This window comes from Vicia villosa, unplaced genomic scaffold (assembly GCF_029867415.1).
Source record: "Vicia villosa cultivar HV-30 ecotype Madison, WI unplaced genomic scaffold, Vvil1.0 ctg.001398F_1_1, whole genome shotgun sequence".
NCBI classification, from domain to species: Eukaryota; Viridiplantae; Streptophyta; class Magnoliopsida; order Fabales; family Fabaceae; genus Vicia; species Vicia villosa.
In genome coordinates this window covers 411,858-434,247 of record NW_026705604.1, presented here as the reverse complement: position 1 = coordinate 434,247, position 22,390 = coordinate 411,858, and the positions used below count along the sequence as shown (strand labels likewise).

The window sequence follows — 22,390 nt, the reverse complement described above, 5'->3', positions numbered from 1 at the left end:
TTCTCACTTGGCTTTACACAAACAGGAGTAGTTTTGTTAAATAGTATAGTTGTTAAAGCAATAAGTTGTTTTCTGTAAAAAAAAAAAAAGCAATAAGTTGTTTAAAATGTTTCCAAAGAGCTATCATTAATAGAGACATCAAGAGGGTTGTCAATAATTTAAATAAAACAAATACTATAACGGCAGAGAATGTAGCTACAGGAAGGCTCCTCCATCTATACGCCCATTAACAATAATTTGAAACGGTCTCATGTTAGGCATGGCCATGGTTTTAAATTGCGGTTGCGGCTGCGGTTGCGGTTGCGGCCACCGCGATTGTGGGTATTGCGGCTACTACGATGCGGATTGCGGTCGTTGCGGCGTGAATTTAATATTTAGAGCATAAAATATTATACTTTATCATTTAGTTTATATTTCACATGTCTGTTCGCCATTACTTTGAAAATCAATAATTCGTTCAAAACATACCTTAAATCTACTATAAAAATAGAAAGAAACCTAGTTCTAATCATCGTAATAAGTTCTGCAAAATATCTACGACACAGTAAGGTAAAGGAAATAGTCGCACAAACAAAGTCAAATCTAGCACATGAATTAATAAGAATTGGAACAAGAATATCATTGGAGAAGGACTTACTATCAACACGTTGGGACCAAACTTTCGACATAATCCCGGATAGAGAACCAACATATCTTATCGTTGATTCTAGTTTTCTTTGCTATGTTATTTCTGCAGTTATAAAGAATTGCACTGTCTTGTCTGTGATTTGCTAATAATAGTGTATCACCATCCTCAGAAAGATGCAACGGCGTTAATTTAATCCGTGGGTGACCAAGTTCAAAATCTATTCCAACATTGTGATAACTAAATTTAAGGAACTGAGACCAAGATTTTTCATCTCCGAATTTCGTCATCTGCCATATGAAAAATTCAGTTTCCTTATCATAAAAAAAACAAAGGGAATCCATCAACACACAAATATTTGGTGGTTTTATTATATCGCCAACATTGTCATAATTTTCAGGGGGCATCAACTGTGTGAAGGTCTCCGTGCTTAAATCAAGCGAAATTATTACAAATTCCTCAATAACATCATCTCTATCATACACACTCTGAAATGCCATCCAGTTAATAGTGCACCTCAGATATACACCATCATACTCATGACCATATTCCAATTGAAAAGGAATAGCAGGAAAACCATAAATAGTTCTCCAAACATCATCACCTAAACAGAAGACTTTCACAATTTTGGTTTCCGGATGATCCAAATTTGAACCGAGCAGCACCACTTTATAAGTTTCAGTTGAATTATCGTAACCAAACGTGAACTTAAAATATTTAAATGTAAAGAAAATAGTCCCTAATTGATCAGATATGGCTCTAGTAGCAGGATTCCAGAACCGAAGCCACCTTTTATTGGGAGAATAACCTGCCAAGCATACTAGTCCATTGCAAGAACCCACAATCTCATCACAGTTCTTGTCATTCAATTGGTAACAAGGATCACTAGGAATATCGATGCTACGGTTTTCCCATAATAGACTAACAGGGAATGCTACAAAACTGTAATCACCGTAGTTGCGCCAAGATATAAGTGAGAATTGTGGATTTAGTGATGAACGATTAAGATGCATTTTGATGAACATAGAATCAGAGATGAGAGTATTCCACAAGATGCATTTTGATGAACATAGGATGAGAGATGAGAGTATTCCACAAGATGCATTTTGATGAACATAGGATGAGAGATGAGAGTATTCCACGACTTACAGACGCATTTCATCTGTATCAGACATTTAACCCTAAGACAAGATAGAATTTGGGTGATAAGCTCATCTGGTAAAAATAGAGTTGGTGGATTTGATTTCAGCGGCTGGGTAGCCATGAGAGCAACCTAATGAAGACTGAGATGAAAAATTGATGCCGTAACTTCTTTATAAACAAGCCAAACACAATTCACCCTAATTCTATATACACCTGCGCACTAATTTTTTGTATTTATAAATTATCTAATATATAATCAATAGGAAATTGTATAATAGAAAGAAAAAAAAAACAAAGAGATTATGACTATTTTCATATAAACTTAAAAAGTGATATTACATAACAATTTGATTTGTTATAGGTAAAAAAATAATTATTAAATATTTATTTTAAATGACATAATTTAAGATAGAATTTTAGAAGGAATGCATAATTCTTATTCTAGTCTATTGGTTAACTCAAATGTTATGTGTTAGTGGAGTTGATCGAGTGTAAGTAAAAGTTTAAGGTTTAATATTTAGTGGCATTATTTATTTATATTTAATTATTAATGTAAATAAATTATTTATATTTATTCATAACAACTTTTAAAAAATATACATTTCAGTCTATCAGAATACAATACCACATGTATGTGCAACAAGTGTCGTTTTGACATGAGATGAACAAATTTACCTAGAGCGTTCAAATATGTATTCAAAATTTATTTTAGGGGCTGTTTGAGAGTCTGTTTGGAGGAGAAGGTTTTAGAAGATTGGGTCTAAATATAAAAATATGTTTTATATTTTTAAAATAACATAATCTTATATTATATGCTAACTAGCAAGAAATCCGTGCGTCCGCACCAGTCTTGTTGTGGATTGTAGATATGTCACCAATTTATCATATAAATTTAAATAAATAAAATAAATAAAAAAATATTAATAAAAATAAAAAAACAATAGACTGCAAAATAATTGAAAGTTTTTCAAAATTTCTATTATTAAAAAATTATTAAACATATAATTTATAATAAAACAATTTTGAAAAATAGAAAAAATGTTTCTTATAGAGTTGTAATAATAAACGAATTTATAAAATTTAATAAATGAGATAAATAAATCCAAACTTAAAATTAATTGTAAAGCAATAGAAACATAATTTTACTTAAAAGTCCAAAAACACAATTATATTAAAGGAATTAAATTTAATGTTTTATTTATTAAAATCTAGACAGTGATTTGAAATTTTTTAAAAAATGAAAAGTAATTAGTATAACTCATAAGTTTTAATTTTATTTTATTTTATTGTACAAAAAATGTTGAAAAACTCGTGCGTACGCACGAATATTGGTATGATTATTCGTGCATTCACACGATACTCGTTTGTTACACGTGCGTTCATATGGTACTGGAGTGTTTTTTTTAATAAGCAATTGTAAATAAGATATCGCACTAGGGGTGCAACCCTTACAACAAGAACACACTAAAAAGGTATTCTACAAAGCAATGGCAATTTGTACAATTCGTAAAAATTAAGTCTACTAGGAAGCTCCTTACTACTAAACCATCTCCATGAAAAATATAATATGTTTGATATATAAGTTAAAAAAATTAAAAAAATCGTCAAATATAAATATATAAGTTAAAAAAGAAAAATTAAAAAAAATCGTCAAATATAAATATATAAGTTAATTAAATCAATCATTGTTAAGAAAAAATATTAAACACCAATTAAAAAAACAATTCTGTAAAATATATAAAGCTGAAATGTATTTCTCAATACTGTTACTCGTGCGTTAACACGTTACTGGTGTGTTAACCGTGTGTTCACACAGATTTTGGCCTGGTTTCCTGTGTATTCACATGGTACTTGTGTATTACTCGTGTGTTCGCACGGGTTCTGGTGTGGACCGCAGATATGTCACCAATTTACCATGAGAATTTAAACAAATTAAAAAATATTAAAAAAATGAACAAAAAAATGGACTGCAAAATAATTTTATAAGTTTTTAAAAACTTCTATTGTTAAGAAAAACTATTAAACACAACTTTGTAAAAAACAATTGTGAAAAATAGACAAAACTAACAAACTAAAATAGTTTATTATAGGGTTAAATATACGATTCCCCCTGCCACTAGGGCGAGTTTTGATTTTGCCCCCCAAAATTTTTGCAACAGCCAGGAATCGAACCTGGTCTAATCATTCAAAATTTTTACAACAGCCAGGAATCAAACCTGGTCTTTGCATGTGGCCATGATGCATCTCCCACCAACTGAACTAGTACATCTTATTGATTTGTTTTCGTTTCAAACTCAATTTAATATATATTATTTACGTTTTAACTATTTTTATAAAAAATATATAGATTAACGTTTTTTTTTTGTAAGCAAGCAATTCATTAATGAAGGAGAACCCAAGTTCTCAACCGAACTTACAAAAAAGCAAAAGGGGCGACAAACGAAACGCCCCGAGAAGAAATTAACCTCCAATTACAACTTATGAAAAGAAAAGCAAAGGATCTTTGCTAAAATTATAAAAGTCACATTTGGGAAGGCTAATTTTTCCTATAGCCAACCATTTCCATGCCGTAATCTTAGCGTTCCAAACTATATCGTCGACGTTCCACTTATCGTTTCTGAACACGATGCCGTTCCTAACCATCCAGATATTCCAACAAGTGGCCATCCACAAAACCCCTTCTTTTCTTTTCCTCACTCTTTTGAATTTGGAATACCCATGCCATCTCATGAAGCTTTCCTTAATGCTAGAACACTTGTCCACCTTCCATCCGATCCAATCCGCCATATCCTTCCACACCAAGGAAGCTACGACACAGTCCAAAAAAAGATGCTCGATTGATTCATCACATTCACCACAAAAACAGCAGCAGGTCGAAGAATTAAGACCACGGATCTGAAGCGCCACTCGGGTGGGAAGTCTATTAAAAAAACTCCTCCAAACAAAAGCCTTAACCTTCATAGGGACTTGCATCTTCCATATAAGCTTAGTAGCTTTTTCATATTTATCCACAGGACCCATAGGAATGTATTTAGTACTTAACAAGCGATAACAGCTAGCTACCGAGTACGTACCAGTGCTTTCCAGCATCCAAGAACGTTAATATACATATTAAAAAAACTAAACAATAATTATACATATTAAAAACATTAATATATTATAAAAAAACGTTAATGTATATTTAAAATGTACTTTATATATTATAAAAAATATTAATATATTATAAAACATTAATATATTAATGTACTTTATATATTAATGTACTTTCTAATTGAACTTTTAAAGTTTTTGATTTTTATAAATTGATAATTCTTTTATAAATTAAATTTTTATAACTTTAATATTTTTTTTAATTAACGTTTTTATATATATACTGAATGTTTACATTTAATTAACATATAAAATAAAAAAATTTAGTATATATGTTACATAAAAAACTAATTATATATACTGAATGTTTACGTTTTTTATTTATTATATATATTAACTAAATAAAATAAATATAGATGATTCAATAATTATAAAACTAATTATATTTTTTAATTATAAAACTAAGCAATAATTAATAAATCCCTAACAAATATTAACGTTTTATTTTTTTATATAATATATTAACATCTCAAATTTATAAATTTCTAAAAAAACTGAGCAATTCCTATAAAAAATTAAACAATATTAAATTATATTAGTTATACTAACTTTTTATATTAGTTATACTAAAATATACTTTATATATTAATAGTTAGTTTATAATATTTTAAGGACTCCTAGTATAATGTTAACATTTTTTTTTGTTTTATATATATGTTTTATTTTTTTATATTAACGTTAACAACATTTATTTTGTTTTATATATATGTTAAATTTTTTTATGTTAGTGTTCAGTATATTTATATATATGTAACATACATACTAAATTTTTTTATTTTATATGTTAAATAAATGTTAACATTCAGTATAATATATATATATATATATATATATATATATATATATATATATATATATATATATATATATATTAACATTTTTGTTTATTACATTTAAAAAAGTTAAATAAAAAATTATATAAAAACGTTAATTAAAAACTTGAAAGTGTTATAAAAATTTAATAGTTTATAAAAAATTTAATTAGTTTATAAATTTAAGAATTTATAAATTTAAAATATTATATAAAACGTTTTATATTAATATACTAACTTTTTATGCTAATATAAAATACATTATTATGTTCAGTTTTTATTCAGCTAACACATTAATAAGAAAACCAAATAAAAAATATTTAGTTGCAACGAAATGGTGTAGCTTAGTTGGTTGAGTAGTTTCTCAATTACATACTTGCAGTTGGCTCTGGCAAAAAATTTGAATGATTTTTGCTTATTAAACATAGTAAGCAAGTCCAGTCAGCCAAACAAGGGATATGGGCTTCTGAAAACAAAATCTTTGTTTTATAGGGGGCGGTTTACAAAAAAAAAAACTTCAGGGGGGCAAAATCAAAACTCGCCCTAGTGGCAGGGGGGCATCGTATATTTAACCCTTTATTACATTTATAAGAGATAATAATAAATTGGTTTCAATATTTTCTTCCCTATATAAATTGGATTCATATATTATTTTAAATATATTTACTTTTATTTTCTTTAATTGTACAAAACATGTAAAGATCCGTGCGTTCGCACAGATTTTGGCCTGATTACCTGTGCGTTCACACAGTACATGTGTGCTACCGGTGCGTTCACACACATTTTGGTATGATAACTCGTGTGAACACACGGTATCGGTGTGATACCCGTGCATTCACACGGATTCTGGTGTGGACCACGGATATGTCAACACGGATTTTAAATTAAAAATAGCTTCAAAATAAAAATATTAGATACTCGGGCATTCACATGGATTTTGACCTGGTTACCCATGCGTTCACACGGTACTCGTGTACTTCCCGTGCGTTCACAATAATTTAAGCCTGATAAGTCGTGCATTCATACAGAATTGTGTGTTACTCGTGCGTTCACTCGGATGTTAGTGTGGTTACCCATACATTCAATCGGTTCTAGTGTGTTACTTGTGTTCATATTTTTATTTTCAAAATATAATCAAATATAGTTACTATACACTTTATAATAATATATACAGTATTTTCTTAAGCCATGTTAAATCCAACACCACAATCAACCTTCTTCGGACATAATAAATTAACAACCATAACCAACCTTTTTTGGCCATGATAAATCAAACACAACGACAAACCTTCTTTTAAAATAATTTAACATAAAATTTAAAAAAAAAATCCTTCAAAATGGAATTATATTGAGAATTTGTTTTTTTAGTGAGATTTTTAACATCATGCTATTAAGTTTTTCATTTACTTTCTCTCTGTATATATATATATATATATATATATATATATATATATATATATATATATATATATATATATATATATATATATATATATATATATATATATATATATACACACTATTGTCACTCTATGACAAATGCAAACAGTTTGGTTGATTAATTGTTGTAACTTACAATTGTAGCCAGTTACATACTCAGAATGTAATAAGATGATTTAGGTATAAAAATTTGACATTTGATAAACAGTTTTTACATCAGGTATAAAAATATATGATGTAAAAAATATTTATCAAATAATTTTACATCAGCTTAAATAATCAATTGATGTGAAAAAAATTTGAATTTAGTGATTTTACATCAGGTATTTAATTTAAATGATAGAAACAAAAACGCGGTGGCAAACTTGTAAATAAAATGAAATTGGATTATAAGGGTTTTTACATCGGGCCATAGCAGCACCGAGGGGAAAGCCGTACCCTTTTGGCCATTACATCGGCCCAGTTTCTGCCAGATGGGAAAAGTATTGGACGCTTGGGCTATTACATCAGACCCATTTTCTGTCCGATGGGAAAAGTATTGGGCATTTGGGCGCTTACATCGGCCCATTTCTAAACCGATGGGAAAAGTCCCATCCACGAAAACCCTAACTATACTAAAACTTAGACTCAGTCTTTTTATTTTGTTCTCTTTCTTATTATCTTCTTCCACCCTTGTGCTTTATCTTCTTCCACCCTCGTGATTTGTCTTCTTCCGCCCTCGCCCTCGTTCCACCGTCCGCCGCTGCTGCTTCCGTTCGCCGCTGCTTCAAGGCAACCACTGTTCGCCGCTGTAACACCCTTCTAAACCCTCGCAGCAATTAATAATTAAATTAGAGTAACATGCAATCAAGGGCGTTACAATTAAAATAAATCAATTATCATCCGTCAATGTCATGCATTCACTAAGGAACATTTCATTATACATCATAATTCAGAATATATCATGTTGGCACAGCGGAATAAATCATCAAAATTAACATCACATCATCGATGCCATAATAGAGTTATTCAATTAAACTCGAAACATTCTGTCCCCCAGTGTTACAATATCAGAGCATGACACCTGGCGCAAAACTAAACGATGACTTATGAGCTAATCCTCACCAAGCCAAAAAGCCGCTATCCTCAATCTGAAAAATATAGTGTAAGGGTGAGTCTCATTCGCAATTAACAAATATTATTGCATTATAAATAACAACACATCAATAGTTATATTATTCACCCAATTCATCTATATTCAGATAATCCATCATCACACAAAACACACAATAGGAATCATAACAATGAAGTACATTCAGTCATGCTATCAAATTCATGCATATGAATGCAAATGACTCTATGCATGTGGTACCAAATATCATCAATGGGAATAACCCACCGACCGATCTAACATCATCAAGATACGGCCCTGCCAACACAAATTCCACACAATGGGAATTATGCCCTTCACTGAATCCCCTCATCATTAGGACTCAACCCTCAACAAATGACTATGAATGAATGCAATATACACAACATAGTTATATCATTATCATCATCATTATTAAGTATGTTCATATGTATCAGCATCATTCATCATAAATCAATTATCATCACCATCATTACAGAACATACATGTATTACACTAATCATCATCATCAATAATAAGAATATACATGTATTCACATCATTCAACACATCTCATATTGTCACCTCTCATCATATATGTCAACAATATATATCGTCCATTAAACAAACAAAGTATTCACATCATACTCATATCATCACATGAAATATCTCATAAGCTCAATCACACAATCAAACAATCATCATATGAATCATGTTTAAAACATAGCATGTACTGTCACATCTCATCACATATATGTACAATACATCATTTCATCAAGCAATAAATTCGTTATTCAAAATTAATTGAAATCTACACCTCATTTCATCATTTAAACTCGTAGGTTATCTCATAAGGTTCATCATACTCGAAACAACACTAAAAACGGAGTTACGGATCAAAAGTTACGCATCATTTAACTTTCAAAGAAAACCACAAAACAGAATTTTAACACACGGCAGCCATACGCGTATCACCTAGCCCATACGCGTATCGCCCTTCATCATACGCGTATCATACGCGTTTCATAAGAATAAAAAATGCCCAAAAAGCATCTCATACGCGTATCCGCCTCTTCATACACGTATCAGCAGAACCAAAATCCTCTTATAAATCCTTCATACGCGTATGATCACTCCCATACGCTCCTCATATGCAATTTACCAGAACATGGTTTTTGGATGGCTTCATCAGAACATGCTCTGGCAAGACATCAGAAGTTGGTCATGCAGAATCAGAACATGAACTGTAAAGCATCAGAAGAATGAAGTCAGAAGCAGAAGCTCTGAAGCTCTGATGGTATCATGCTCAAAGCTCTTCAAAGTCAGAAGATAGAAGATGCTCTGCACCAAAGCTGTTTGACTCTGATATTCAAACATTGTATCTACAAATCTGAGTCCAGAAGATAGTACAAGATGACAGGCTATAAAGTCAAATCTCTAACTGACAAAAGGAACGTTAGAAGCTACAAACGACAAAGTCAGTAAAAGCACTAAAAGCATGGCTTGAGGTAGTTGACAAAAGTGTGAAATATTAAATGCAACGTGGTACTATTCACGTAAAGCATTAAATGCTCCCAACAGTCATTTCCTCTGAAGCGCCTATATATAGAAGTTCTGATCAGAAGTTGAATACAACACTTGCGCAAAAATATACAAAAATGCTGTCAAATTCAAAAGCTTACGAACTTCATCTTCAACCTCACAAACTCTTATAATATTTAGTGAGTGTTAAGTTTAGAACTTAAGAGAAATATCACAGTTGTGATTACAACTTTATTAGAAGCATTCAAACTCTTGTAAACTTTATTTTACATTGATTGTAAAAGGATTCCTAGAGTGATCAAGTTGTGATTTTAGACTCTAGAAGACTTAGGGGGCATCTAAGTGGAAAACCATTGTAATCAATTGGATTAGTGGATTAAATCCTCAGTAGAGGTAAATCACCTTGTCAGGGGTGGACTGGAGTAGTTTCGTTAACAACGAACCAGGATAATAATCATTGTGTTGATTGTTTTTATCTTCCAAGTTTTAAAGTTACACTTATTCAATCCTCCCTTTCTAAGTGTTTTTCACTCCTTCAAAATATAATAGGTAAAAAAATTTAAAAAAAAGGAAAGGGGGGTGTTGTCGCCAAGGGGGTGGCGACTTGACCCATTTTTCACACGTTGTCACAAGGCCCACTGGCGAGTACACTAATGGGGTATTATTGTCGCCACCCCCTTGTGGCAACAATGCAGTAGGAGATATGAATGAAATTATACACAATGTGAAGGTGTTTAGGGTGGTCTTTCTATGAATGGTTCAATTTCCCAATAGCTTGTAGGCAACTATAAAGTAACTGTAATTGTGATTCTGTTGTAGCCTAGTTTGTATTTCTGTTTTGAGTACCATTGATACTCTTATATATAAAATCATATATCAAAAAAAAAAATTAGCATTTTTTGGACATTTTGGTAGTTATTTTAAAAATATGGTTATTTTGATTTTTTTTTTAAATATGGTTATTGAAAAAAAATCAATTTAATACATATGAGCATAATATATATCAAACTAGACGTCCACCTGCATGATGTGCAGATAAATTTTATTAAATAAATATTTTAGTTTAAATTAATAATTTAAAATATAATGATATAAATTAGCAATAATTTAATAGTTTGTCTGTCTTAAAAAAATAACAATGTAGTTTAAAAAATAAAATAAATCATAGTATTAAATATAGTAAAATTGAAAGAGTAAAACATATTTAAAATATTTTCGTTGTTATTATTAGTATAAAAAGCCTTATATAGTAATTAACAACAAATGATTTAAAAAAAACATTTGTAGATATTATAAGTAGTATATCATAATAAATTATGAGTTTGTAATAATTTTAATAATTTGCGTTATTTTTTATCATAAAAAATCATAATATTAATAATTCAATTCGTTGTTATTCTTTTTTACTTTGCATTTTAATAATTTTAAATTATTTTGATCTATATTTGATCTATGATCTGATAAATATATGTGTTATTCTATTTTAATTTAATACATAAATAAGACAAATGAAAAAAAGAAAAAAGAAAAATTTTAATTGCTTGTATGTTTAAAAAGAATAACAATATATATTTACAACAAAATTTAAAAAATGAGAGAAAAAAACCATAAAGTAGAAATAACATAAGAAAAAAAAATGCAAACAATAGAAAATAATTAAAAACATATTAAATTGATAAAATAAAAAAAATTAAAAATCTCTTGATTTCATATGCAATTCCTTCATCCATGTCATACTTATACATGATGTAGCAACAAAAACAAATTACAGAGTATTATAATACTAATATAATAGAATGTGCAATTTAACAACTCTCCATCCATGAAATTTTTGTATTTCTGCAAAAACTAAAAAGAGAAAAAAAAAATAAATAAAAAAAATTAAAACAAATAATAATAAATAATTGATTAATATAATAATATAATAAATGGGATGTATATTTTCATCTTTCATAATTGTAAAAAATGGTAGAGAGATTTAAATTGTTTGACAAAAATGACGTGTTTGTGTTTTATCTGTATAATATATTTATACTATTTAATTCATACAAAGCATTAGATGGAGTTGAATTAAAAGAGTCAATGGGTTAGTATATTTATACTATTTATTTGATACAATGTGTTAGATGGAATAGAGTTAAAGGGGCCCCTGGGTTGACAATATTTTGATCAGAATATATCTTGTAAAATTTCGATTACAATTATCTAATCAATGCCTCTTCATAATAAAATGATTTGTATTCATTGAGTAGAAAAAAAACCTTTATTTCTCTAAATATTGAGAGAAAAACATAAAAATAATAAAATTGAATATGAAAATTGAGGGAAAATGAATAATCATAAATTCAATCAATTTTGATTAAAAAAAATGAATGGAAAAAAGTGATCTATATAGACTTTTGAGTAGAAAAATAAACAAAGATGATAGAATTGAACATGAAAATTGAGGGAACGTGAATAACTAGGAGTTCAATCAATTTTGATTGAAAAAAATTAAGAAGGAAAAGTGAATAATTAGGAGTTCAATCAATTTTGATTGAAAAAAAAAAGAAGGAAAATGAAGTGATCTATTTAGATTGAAAAATGAAAATAGGGTATAACTAAGAGAGTTAATGGAAATTAATTTTAATCACTTTTTAATTAAAATGAAGTAATCGAGTTTACTTTTAATTAATTAATTAATTAAGTTTTAGGATTATAATTTAGTATGATTAATTATTAATTAATTATAATAAAAGAGTTTTGTTTAAAAGAAGTTTTAGGATTATAATTTAGTATGATAGGATGATATATTCGTCATTGATTATTTTAAAACAGTTAAACTTTGTTTGAAAAACATTTTATAATTGAGACAAAAGCGAAGTTGTTAAGAAAAGAATGAAAATATATTTAGGGATAAGATACTCCAAGTAAGATTACCCTAATTAAATCAAAGTTGTGCTTCCTGCTGAAGTTCTCCATAAACTAACTAACACAGCCCAAATGTCCATAGCAGTTCTTCCTGAAGAACTTATCACAGAAGTTTTATCAATTCTTCCTGTGAAATCTATTTTACGATTCAAATGCGTCTGCAAGCCAAGGGAATTACTCATCTCCGATCCTTTCTTTGTCGAAAAGCATCTTCATCTATCACAAAAAAGAAACACACATCTTGCACTCATCTTGTGCAGGCCAATGACACATATTACAGATTATTATTATGATCGAGATTGTTCCGTTGTACCGTTTCCCCTCAACAATTTACTACCTAATCCATCGATGACTATAACCATTAACCATCCTCCCTCACCACAGATTAAGGTACAAGCATTGCTTCCGAGTCATCGGTTCTATCAATGGATTGCTTTGATTGTTTAATTCTCGCAAAATTCGTGATGGTTTGTGGAACCCGGCCACCAAGACAATATCTCAGAAATTAGGTTCAATTACCCATTCCAACTGCCATCCATATTATCCGGGCCATGATCGATCTAATTATCTCAGGTTTGCATTTGGTTATGATAAATCAACACACACTTATAAAGTAGTGGCATTCTGTCCTAAGGAGGCGAAAATTTTCAGTTTTCGTGATAATGTTTGGAGAAATATTCAACATTTTCCTATAATTCCTTTATATTACGTGCTTGTTGTTCGCCATAGAAAGCTACGTGTTAACGAAGGTGTTTTTTCAGGGATGGCAACGGGTGCCCGCGGGTACGGGTTTTATACTACTCAAACCCGCACCCGAAATTATCACCCGAACCCAAACCCAAAAGCTATTCGGGTGACAAAATAACACCCACGCCCACACCCGTTGGGTTCGGGTTTTTTCACCCAAATCCAAACCCGCAACAAAATACATAAAATATATTTTTCCTACAACTTTCTTACAATTTTCCATAATATATATATATATATAATATTATATAATATTCGGGTGTGATTTCGGGTTTCGGGCGCGGGTTTCACACTACCCAAACCCGCACCCGAAATATCGGGTAACACCCAAACCCGAATCCAAACTCAGTCAACTCGGGTTTTCACCCGTTGACTCGGGTTCGGGTGCGGGTGGGCCCCGCGGATTTGGGTCTGTTTGCCATCCCTATGTTTATTTGAATGGCTTTGTTAATTGGCTGGCAATTCTAAATTGTGAATATTTTCACAAAGAATACAATGATCTAGCAGGAATGGATCCATTTGTTTATCCAAAAATGGATCAATTTGTTATCATCTCGCTGGATCTGAGTACGGAGACATACAGACAGTTGCTTCCTCCAAGTGGATTAGTTGAAGTTCCGCCTATTTTTCCAACTATTAGTGTGTTGAGGGACTGTCTTTGTTTTTCCTACCACATTAAGACCACCCATTTTGCTATATGGATGATGATGGAATTTGGAGTCCAACAATCTTGGACTCAATTCCTTAATATTAGTTGTGTGGATCTTCAAAATCATCATGAATATCAGCGATTTGGTTATGAATATCTACTGCATCCATTATGGCTTTCTAAGAATGATGGCACAATAATACTAGCAAGCAGTCATGAAGAGCAAGCATTTCTCTATAATTGGAGAGATAATAGTGTAATCAAAACTAGAATTACCAACCATGTATTGTGGATGTTTTCTCATAATTATATCGAAACCTTGGTTCCGACTTGTTGAAAGTAAGTCTCTCTTCAACAATTTATTTATTGGAATTTATGTTCTTGTTTTATGTTAGTTTATATTGTTTGAAATCATTGTTGCTCATAATACAAGACTGTGCATGTATTCCTTTTATGATGGCTTAGCCTATCATACTGTTAAATGGTTAGCTTACAAGACATATACATCATAACTTGCTATGCATCAAATTGAGGCATTATGCATGGAATTTTAAACTGTAAAATAGCATATAATTGAGGCGACTTCTTATAGTTACTTTTTTTAAAAAGGCAATATATTAGAAAATTGCACTAGGGGTGCAACCCTTACAAGTACAAACTAAACAGAACTGATACCTACTAAGGCACTTTGTACCAATCATAGAAACAAAAATTGGTCAAAGAAAGACTTAGGGACACCCATCTCCAAGAGAAAAAAAAGGACACTGTTAAAAACCCATTCAAAACTATACAAGTTGATCTCAAAAACCATGGAATTTCTCAAGTTCCATAGGCTCCATATAGTTGAAATCCACACAATGTTGATCTTCTCCTTAATGATTTCTGACTTCACTTTCTCCTGAATTGCGCTGAAAGACCTGAAATCAGCAAGTGATAAAAATTGACCAGCCCCCAACCAAACAAAAATCCTTTCCCATATGTGATTAGCCACTGAACAGTCGAAGAATAAATGAATCAAATTTTCCGCTTGAGATTCACAAATTGGACAATTCGCTGAAGCAATGTCAGGCACATTCCTGCGCAACAACTGATCTCTTAACGGTAATCTACCAGCCATGAATCTCCAAGAAAAAACCTATATTTTTAACGGAATTTTAAGGGCCCAAATAGTTTTCATCCAGCTGATCGTGTCCGATTGCCAAGCAAAATCTTTGGCTTCCTCCATTACCAGCCGAACAGAAGATACACTGAATAGGCCAGATGGGTTTAGGATCCAAACAAAAGAATCCATGTCCTCTACTGCCAGAGAAAACGTCTGCAGCATGGAATGGAGAGTTCTCCATTGAGCACGAGCAGAAGTGCTGGCAGCATCAAAAACATGCCGCTGCCGACCCTAAGCCAAAACAGAATTTCCACCTGTAGCCGAACCAGAATTCCCACCTGTAACCGAACCATAATTCCCACCTATCACCCTGTCAGCATGCCAACTATGCGTGTCACCTTGCTCGTGAAAAATCTCTCCAACAGACGATAGTTTTTTGGTTGAAAGATCATACAAATCGGGAAAAGAGGAACGAATTGTTTGATTCCCCCACCAAATACTATCCCAGAAAAGAATATTATTGCCGTTTCCAACTCCGCATTTGACAAAACTAGAGAATCTTTCCTCCAAGCCTCCTATGTTAATCTTATTGGACATAACGTCTCTCCACCAAATAGAGTTCGCTTTACTATCGAAGTCACCGTTGTTAGCCAGCACCTTAAGTTTTGGATTTGAATATCTCAAATCTAAGAAACTCCTCCATATAGCATCTTTATCCGCAAGGATTCGCCACTTCCACTTAAAGAGAAGAGCCTTGTTCATTTCTCTCACATCCCTAATCCCCAAGCCACCTTTTTCCTTGGGTTTGCAAACAATATCCCACTTAACCCAATGAATACTCCTTTTATTTGCGTTTCCACTCCACAAGAAATTGCTTTGAAGCTCTCTTATCTCTTGTATGACTTTCTTAGGGGCTTTAAAAAAAGAGAAAGTGAAAGTGGGGATAGCGTTGATGACCGAGTTAATAAGGGTCAACCTTCCCACTATAGAGATGTTTCTCCCGTTCCATGAAGAAAGCCGATTCTTGATATATAAAAGGAGATCCTTCCAAGTCTTCCTACTTCTAGGATTAGCTCCGACCCAAATACCTAAGAACTTAAAAGGAATGGACCCTTTTTTACAATCAAGGAACGAAGTAGCCGTATGCATCAACCAATCACTCACATTGACCCCTAACACATTGCTTTTGTTGAAATTGATTTTTAAACCCGAGACGAGTTCAAAACCTCTTAAGATCACTTTTAAACTCCAAAGATTATCGCAAGTGGGCTCCCCTAAAATCACGGTGTCGTCCGCGAATTGAAGGATATCCACGCTATCCTTATCACTATAGCAAAAAGGCTTGAAATCCACTACCTCCACCGATTTTTTGACAATAGAGGTCAATCCTTCCATTACAAGCACGAAGAGAAAAGGAGAGAGCGGGTAGTGGTTGCAATATCGAATAGTATGGACGTAAACACGCCACATGGGAGGTGATAACTGTTGGTCGAACCTTCTCAGAAGTAGAGGGAGTAATTCAAAAACCTGGTACAGTAGGTAGGGCCAACCCTGGAAAGTTGAATCAAGTCGAAGATATCCTATTGTTTCAAGGTGTCACCTTTCACTTTCTTGATCTTGTACGACCAAGCAATGAAGTCTTGTTGAATAGACGGAGCTAAACGAAAAATCCTGATAGTTCCATAGAGAGGGCTGAGATCAAGGGTTTTCTTTAGGGTGACAGGGGATCTGGTTTGAGAATGAATGAGAAACATTTCTTTAGTTTCTTAACATCTCCCACTTTATCAGGAATAGGACCCAGAAGGGCATGAGCATTGTTCTTAAGGAGAAAAGGGAGTAAAACCTACGAACGAAAGATACACATCTTGCCTTCGCGTGCAAGAGGAGGTTCTAGCACAAATGGTTTTTAAAGGTGCAGGAAAACGTCACTCATCATGGAAACTAGAGGAATAGTGTCCGGATTTTAAAGTTGTTCAACGATTTGGTTGGAGGTAGTCATTGAAAGTTACAAAGGTTTGAGAAGGAAATTAGCAAAAACGTTGGATGCTTTGTGAGTTCTGAAATGAAGGCTTGATAATACAAAGAGAGCGTAAAAAGGAATTAAAGAAATGAGGAGAGTATTTATACTACTAAAGAACTCAAATGTTTGGAAAGAAAGTGGAAAAACTGTGGGTACGTGACGAACACGTGTCAGGTGAATAGCAACCGATTGAGGAAGATGCTGAGTGGAGGCCATATTCATCCTAGGAAGTTGAAGCTAAAAAGTAGAGAAGTGGTTGCATGCTTACAGACGTGATGTCTAAGGAAAAAGTCATGATTAAGATGACGTTAGTACGCACTAAGAAAGACTAAAAATGTCCATTTCTCCCATTTCATTCAAAAGGGACATTTTGGGGGGAAATTTGTTGGCTAGGATTTTCGACGAAGACTAAAAGCTAGCCAAGAAAAGGAATCCAAAGGGTTCGACTTTGAGGGAGAAGTACCTGAGTCGACCATAGCTCTAGTCGACCAAGAAAGACTCCATCAATAGTCAATTGGGTCTGAAAGCGCCAAAAGCCCAAGACTAAATAAACTATCCAGATCATGAGAGTAAGGGATTTGGAGGGAAAAGAAAATACAAATGGAGAACATGGGTCTTCATGGAAGGAAGTTAGAAGAAAGAACGTGGGATTCCAGCAGGTCGAAAACCACCAAGAAGTAGTTATTTTTCTGTATTATAAATAAAGAACTTTGTACATAGTCTCAGGAGTTCAAACTTACAAACGCCTATACGCTAAACACTCAAAGTACCCAAGTGAACGAGCAAAACGAGTCAAGCAAGGACTATGTATGTTTGAATCACCTACTTTTTTCTTCAAATTTTAATGTTATGTCATTTATATTCAAGCTTTGTTATTTTCTTTGCATGCTTATGTTTAACTTTTCGTTTTGATCTTTCACAAGCATTTGCAAAAAACACCAATTTTGACGTTAAGAATGTTTGACGTCGTGTCAAACACCTCCTTTTCAAATAACAATATTCCAAAAATCTTATAAAAACTCTTTGAAAAAAAAAACGATGTTATGAGATTCCCTAGTCGATCTCGCAAAGTAACCTATAAAAAGATACTAGTGTTGTTTAGTAATTTCCAAAGCAAACACTCGGATGTGATGATATATGGGTAGAAGAGAAAATTTGAAAAGATAAGCATATTTGTTGTTGGTTTGGAACCAAATATAAAATAATACGATAAGTTACATTGAAAAAAAAAATTTACCGTATTAGGTAAATAAAAAGCTCGCAATGCAATTAAAAAAAAACGCTGATATGACACACTATATGCAAGAGGGGTATTGTTGTCTTTTTCAAAACATAAAATGTTCTTATATTATAGATAAGTTTATGTTGATTATGTTCAATTTGTAGTCAAACTTATTTAAATGATATTACCATATTCATTTATTTGATCTTACCCCCTTTATATTATAGATAAGTTTATGTTGGTTATGTTCAATTTGTAGTCAAACTTATTTAAATAATATTACCATATTCATTTATTTGATCTTACCCCCTTTATATTATAGATAAGTTTATGTTGGTTATGTTCAATTTGTAGTCAAACTTATTTAAATAATATTACCATATTCATTTATTTGATCTTACACCCTAATTATATTATAGATAAAATTATGTTGGTTATGTTCAAATTCAATTTGTAGTCAAACTTATTTAAATAATATTACTATATTCATTTATTTGATCTTATCCCCTTAGTCAAATTCTTTGGTTTGATACATTGTACAAAAAATGAAAAAGCTCAATTATTTATTTTTCTTTGACCATAATAATAAAAATAAATAGAAAAAATAAATAGAAAAAAAAGTAACTCTGTTAAAAAAGTAAAATTTATTTCATATATATGAGAACTGAATATTTGGTTTAATAGATAACTTCGTTTTTGTTGTTTTCGGTCTTTCAAAATTCGCATAACACCTCCAGCTGCCGTTATGCAAGCTGTGAAAATGAATATCCATCCATCTCACTCACAACATCCATCCATCCATGTCACTAGCAAGACCAAAAATGTCGTACCCTTACCAGTATGCCATTTACTCGAAAATCCTCTAATTTTTTATACATTCAATTATAAGATTATATATAATTATATTTGCAAAAATATATTTTTTTAAATAATATTTGAGGCAAGGATTATAATCAAACCCATCCAACGCGCGAGTTTTTATATAATTCACATTTAAACAATTAATCTTGAGGGTGACAATGTATCAATCATTAAAGATCCAAATTTTCCATTCTTGAAAACTAAAGAATCTGAATGATTTAATGTCTTTTTAATTTAATGTGTTTTACGTTTTTTTAATATATGTAATAATAACGCCCAAATATGATAGATTTGTCCATCACATAACTTTTATTAATTAAAAATAAAAATTAGCATGAATTTTTCTTTATTTTAATTTATTTTCAATCATACACTTCAAAAATTTTCTTTATTTCAATTTATCACCAATGATAAAATAAAATTAATCACAATTATTTGGATTTTCTTTATAAATTAATAAAATAGAATTTCAGATAAAATCTTTTAGGTTTTTAAAATGTAAATAATTTAAATAATAATAATAATGGAAAATATTGACACAATCATAGTACGAGTAATATTATAGAGAAATATTGACCTGTCTTTAGGTTTGTGTAAGGTAACACAGTTAATAATTACAAAAAAAATGGGAAAATAGTTGTTGAAGCAAAGGTTATTTTGGGAAGCAATATTGGTAAAAAAAAATTATATCGCAAGTTTATCATTGACACCTTCTGATAAAAGAATCCCTTTCAAATTCTAACGACACCAATTTCCTTTAGCTGTTTTATTTGCAATGACTATCAATAAAAGTCAAGGCAGTCACCCAAACATGTTGGAGTATATCTACCACAACCAATGTTCGCTCATGGACAACTATATATTGTCTTATCAAGGGTTAATTCAAAAAAAAAATTAAAGATATTGAGGACTAATGATGAATGTGAAGATATAGATACAACATCAAATGTAATTTACAAAGAAACATTTAATAATATTATTTAGTTACTTAATTTTTATTTCTTCAAACTTATACATTTTAAATTATCATAAAATTTTATTTTTTAATTTATTAACTTTTACATTAAATAATTAAAAGTATAATTGCAAATATAGACTATATGACCTACAAAATAATTTTATATGCAAATAACAAATAAATATCAATTATTATAAAAAAATTATTTCTAATATACCCGTGCGAAGCACGGGTCGGTAATCTAGTTTAAATAATATTACCATATTCATTTATTTGATCTTACACCCTAATTATATTATAGATAAAATTATGTTGGTTATGTTCAAATTCAATTTGTAGTCAAACTTATTTAAATAATATTACCATATTCATTTATTTGATCTTACCCCCTTAGTCAAATTCTTTGGTTTGATACATTGTACAAAAAATGAAAAAGCTCAATTATTTATTTTTCTTTGACCATAATAATAAAAATAAATAGAAAAAATAAATAGAAAAAAAAGTAACTCTGTTAAAAAAATAAAATTTATTTCATATATATGAGAACTGAATATTTGGTTTAATAGATAACTTCGTTTTTGTTGTTTTCGGTCTTTCAAAATTCACATAACACCTCCAACTGCCGTTATGCAAGCTGTGAAAATGAATATCCATCCATCTCACTCACAACATTCGTCCAACACTTCACAATCGGTGTTCCTCCCCAATGAGCTTGTAACTGAAGTACTTTCCTCCCTTCCTGTGAAATCTTTTATGCGAATGAGATGCGTGAGTAAGTTCTCTAATTCTCTCTTTACCAATCCTTTTTTCATCAGAATGCATCTTCTTCGATCTGCTCGAAACCCTCACCTTGCACTTGTCACTAGCAAGACCAAAAATGTCGTACCCTTACCAGTATGCCATTTACTCGAAAATCCTCTGATCACCCTTACTGACGAACCTCATTACCTTATGGACGATGTTTGTTTCAACCAATCCAATAGCCGTGTCAACCATCGTGTTGTCGGTTCATGTAATGGATTGATCTGCTTGCTCATTTTTTCAATTTTGGATCAAGATATAACATTTCGTTTCTGGAACCCATCCACTAGAACAATATCTAAAGCATTAGGTCATTTATGTTTTTCGAGTGATAGGGTTAATCGACGCCATCATAGGGTTAGTCAATATAGATCTTTAAAGTTCGTATTTGGTTATGATAATTTAACCTCTACTTATAAGGTTGTGTCCCTAAATTTTCAACCTCGCAATAGGATAACCGAGACAAAAGTTTTTAGTTTGGTTGATAATGTCTGGAGAAATATTCAAAATTTCCCTGCGGCTCCACTTCAGTTTGTCTATCGCTTCCACCCTGTCTATCGCTTCCACCATGACTATGATGGTGTTTATTTGAGTGGCACTGCGAATTGGTTGGGTGTTTTTGAATACAAGGTTAAATCTCTTGAGAATTATGTTATTATTTCTCTTGATCTGGGAACCGAGACATACACGCAGATGCATCTTCCTCATGGTTTTGTTGAAATGCCTTGAGTAGACCCAACTATTGGTGTGTTGATGAATCGTCTTTGTTTTTCTTATGATTTTAGACTAACTCATTTTGTTATATGGCAAATGATGGATTTTGGAGTTCAAGAATCTTGGACACAGTTTCTTCAAATTAATTATTTGGATCTTCAAATTAGTTCTTTGGATAGTATTGGTTACAATTTTAGAGATAAGGAATTATTTATGGTGCCATTGTATCTGTCGGAGAATGATGATAGATTGATATTGGGTAGCAGTTTAGAAGAGCAGGCAATTCTGTATAATATGAGAGATAACAGTGTCGAAAGAACTAGAATTACCAATAAAATAAGATGGTTCCTTGTCAAGGAATATGTGGGAAGCTTGGTGTCAACCTCTGAATAGTAAGTTCTTCTTTCATTAATTCACGTATATTGTATGTATATGCATGCATGATTGTTGCCATTACTTCAACATAAATATGCATGATTCGCATATTTAGATCTTAGATGTCTATGTTTATTTAAAACATTTAAATGTTTTGTAAATTAATATATATTAGATAGATATCCTTCTTGATTTGATTATACAGTACAAGT

At 31.3% G+C, this 22,390-nt stretch overlaps 3 protein-coding genes across 3 annotated transcripts; 2 read left to right on the top strand and 1 right to left on the bottom strand.

Annotated features, from left to right (window-relative positions):
• Positions 1–639: 639 nt before the first annotated feature.
• Positions 640–1,638, bottom strand: LOC131634964 (F-box/kelch-repeat protein At3g23880-like). The gene has a single exon (XM_058905590.1). The coding sequence runs from the start codon at positions 1,636–1,638 to the stop codon at positions 640–642; it is 999 nt and encodes a 332-aa protein (XP_058761573.1).
• Positions 1,639–13,985: 12,347 nt separating this feature from the next.
• On the top strand, positions 13,986–14,462 carry LOC131634963 (uncharacterized). The gene has a single exon (XM_058905589.1). It carries the CDS (start codon positions 13,986–13,988, stop codon positions 14,460–14,462), a length of 477 nt encoding a protein of 158 aa, XP_058761572.1.
• A 6,453-nt stretch (positions 14,463–20,915) lies between these two features.
• LOC131634962 (F-box/kelch-repeat protein At3g23880-like) lies at positions 20,916–21,818 on the top strand. The gene has a single exon (XM_058905587.1). The coding sequence runs from the start codon at positions 20,916–20,918 to the stop codon at positions 21,816–21,818; it is 903 nt and encodes a 300-aa protein (XP_058761570.1).
• The last annotated feature ends 572 nt before the right edge of the window (positions 21,819–22,390 follow it).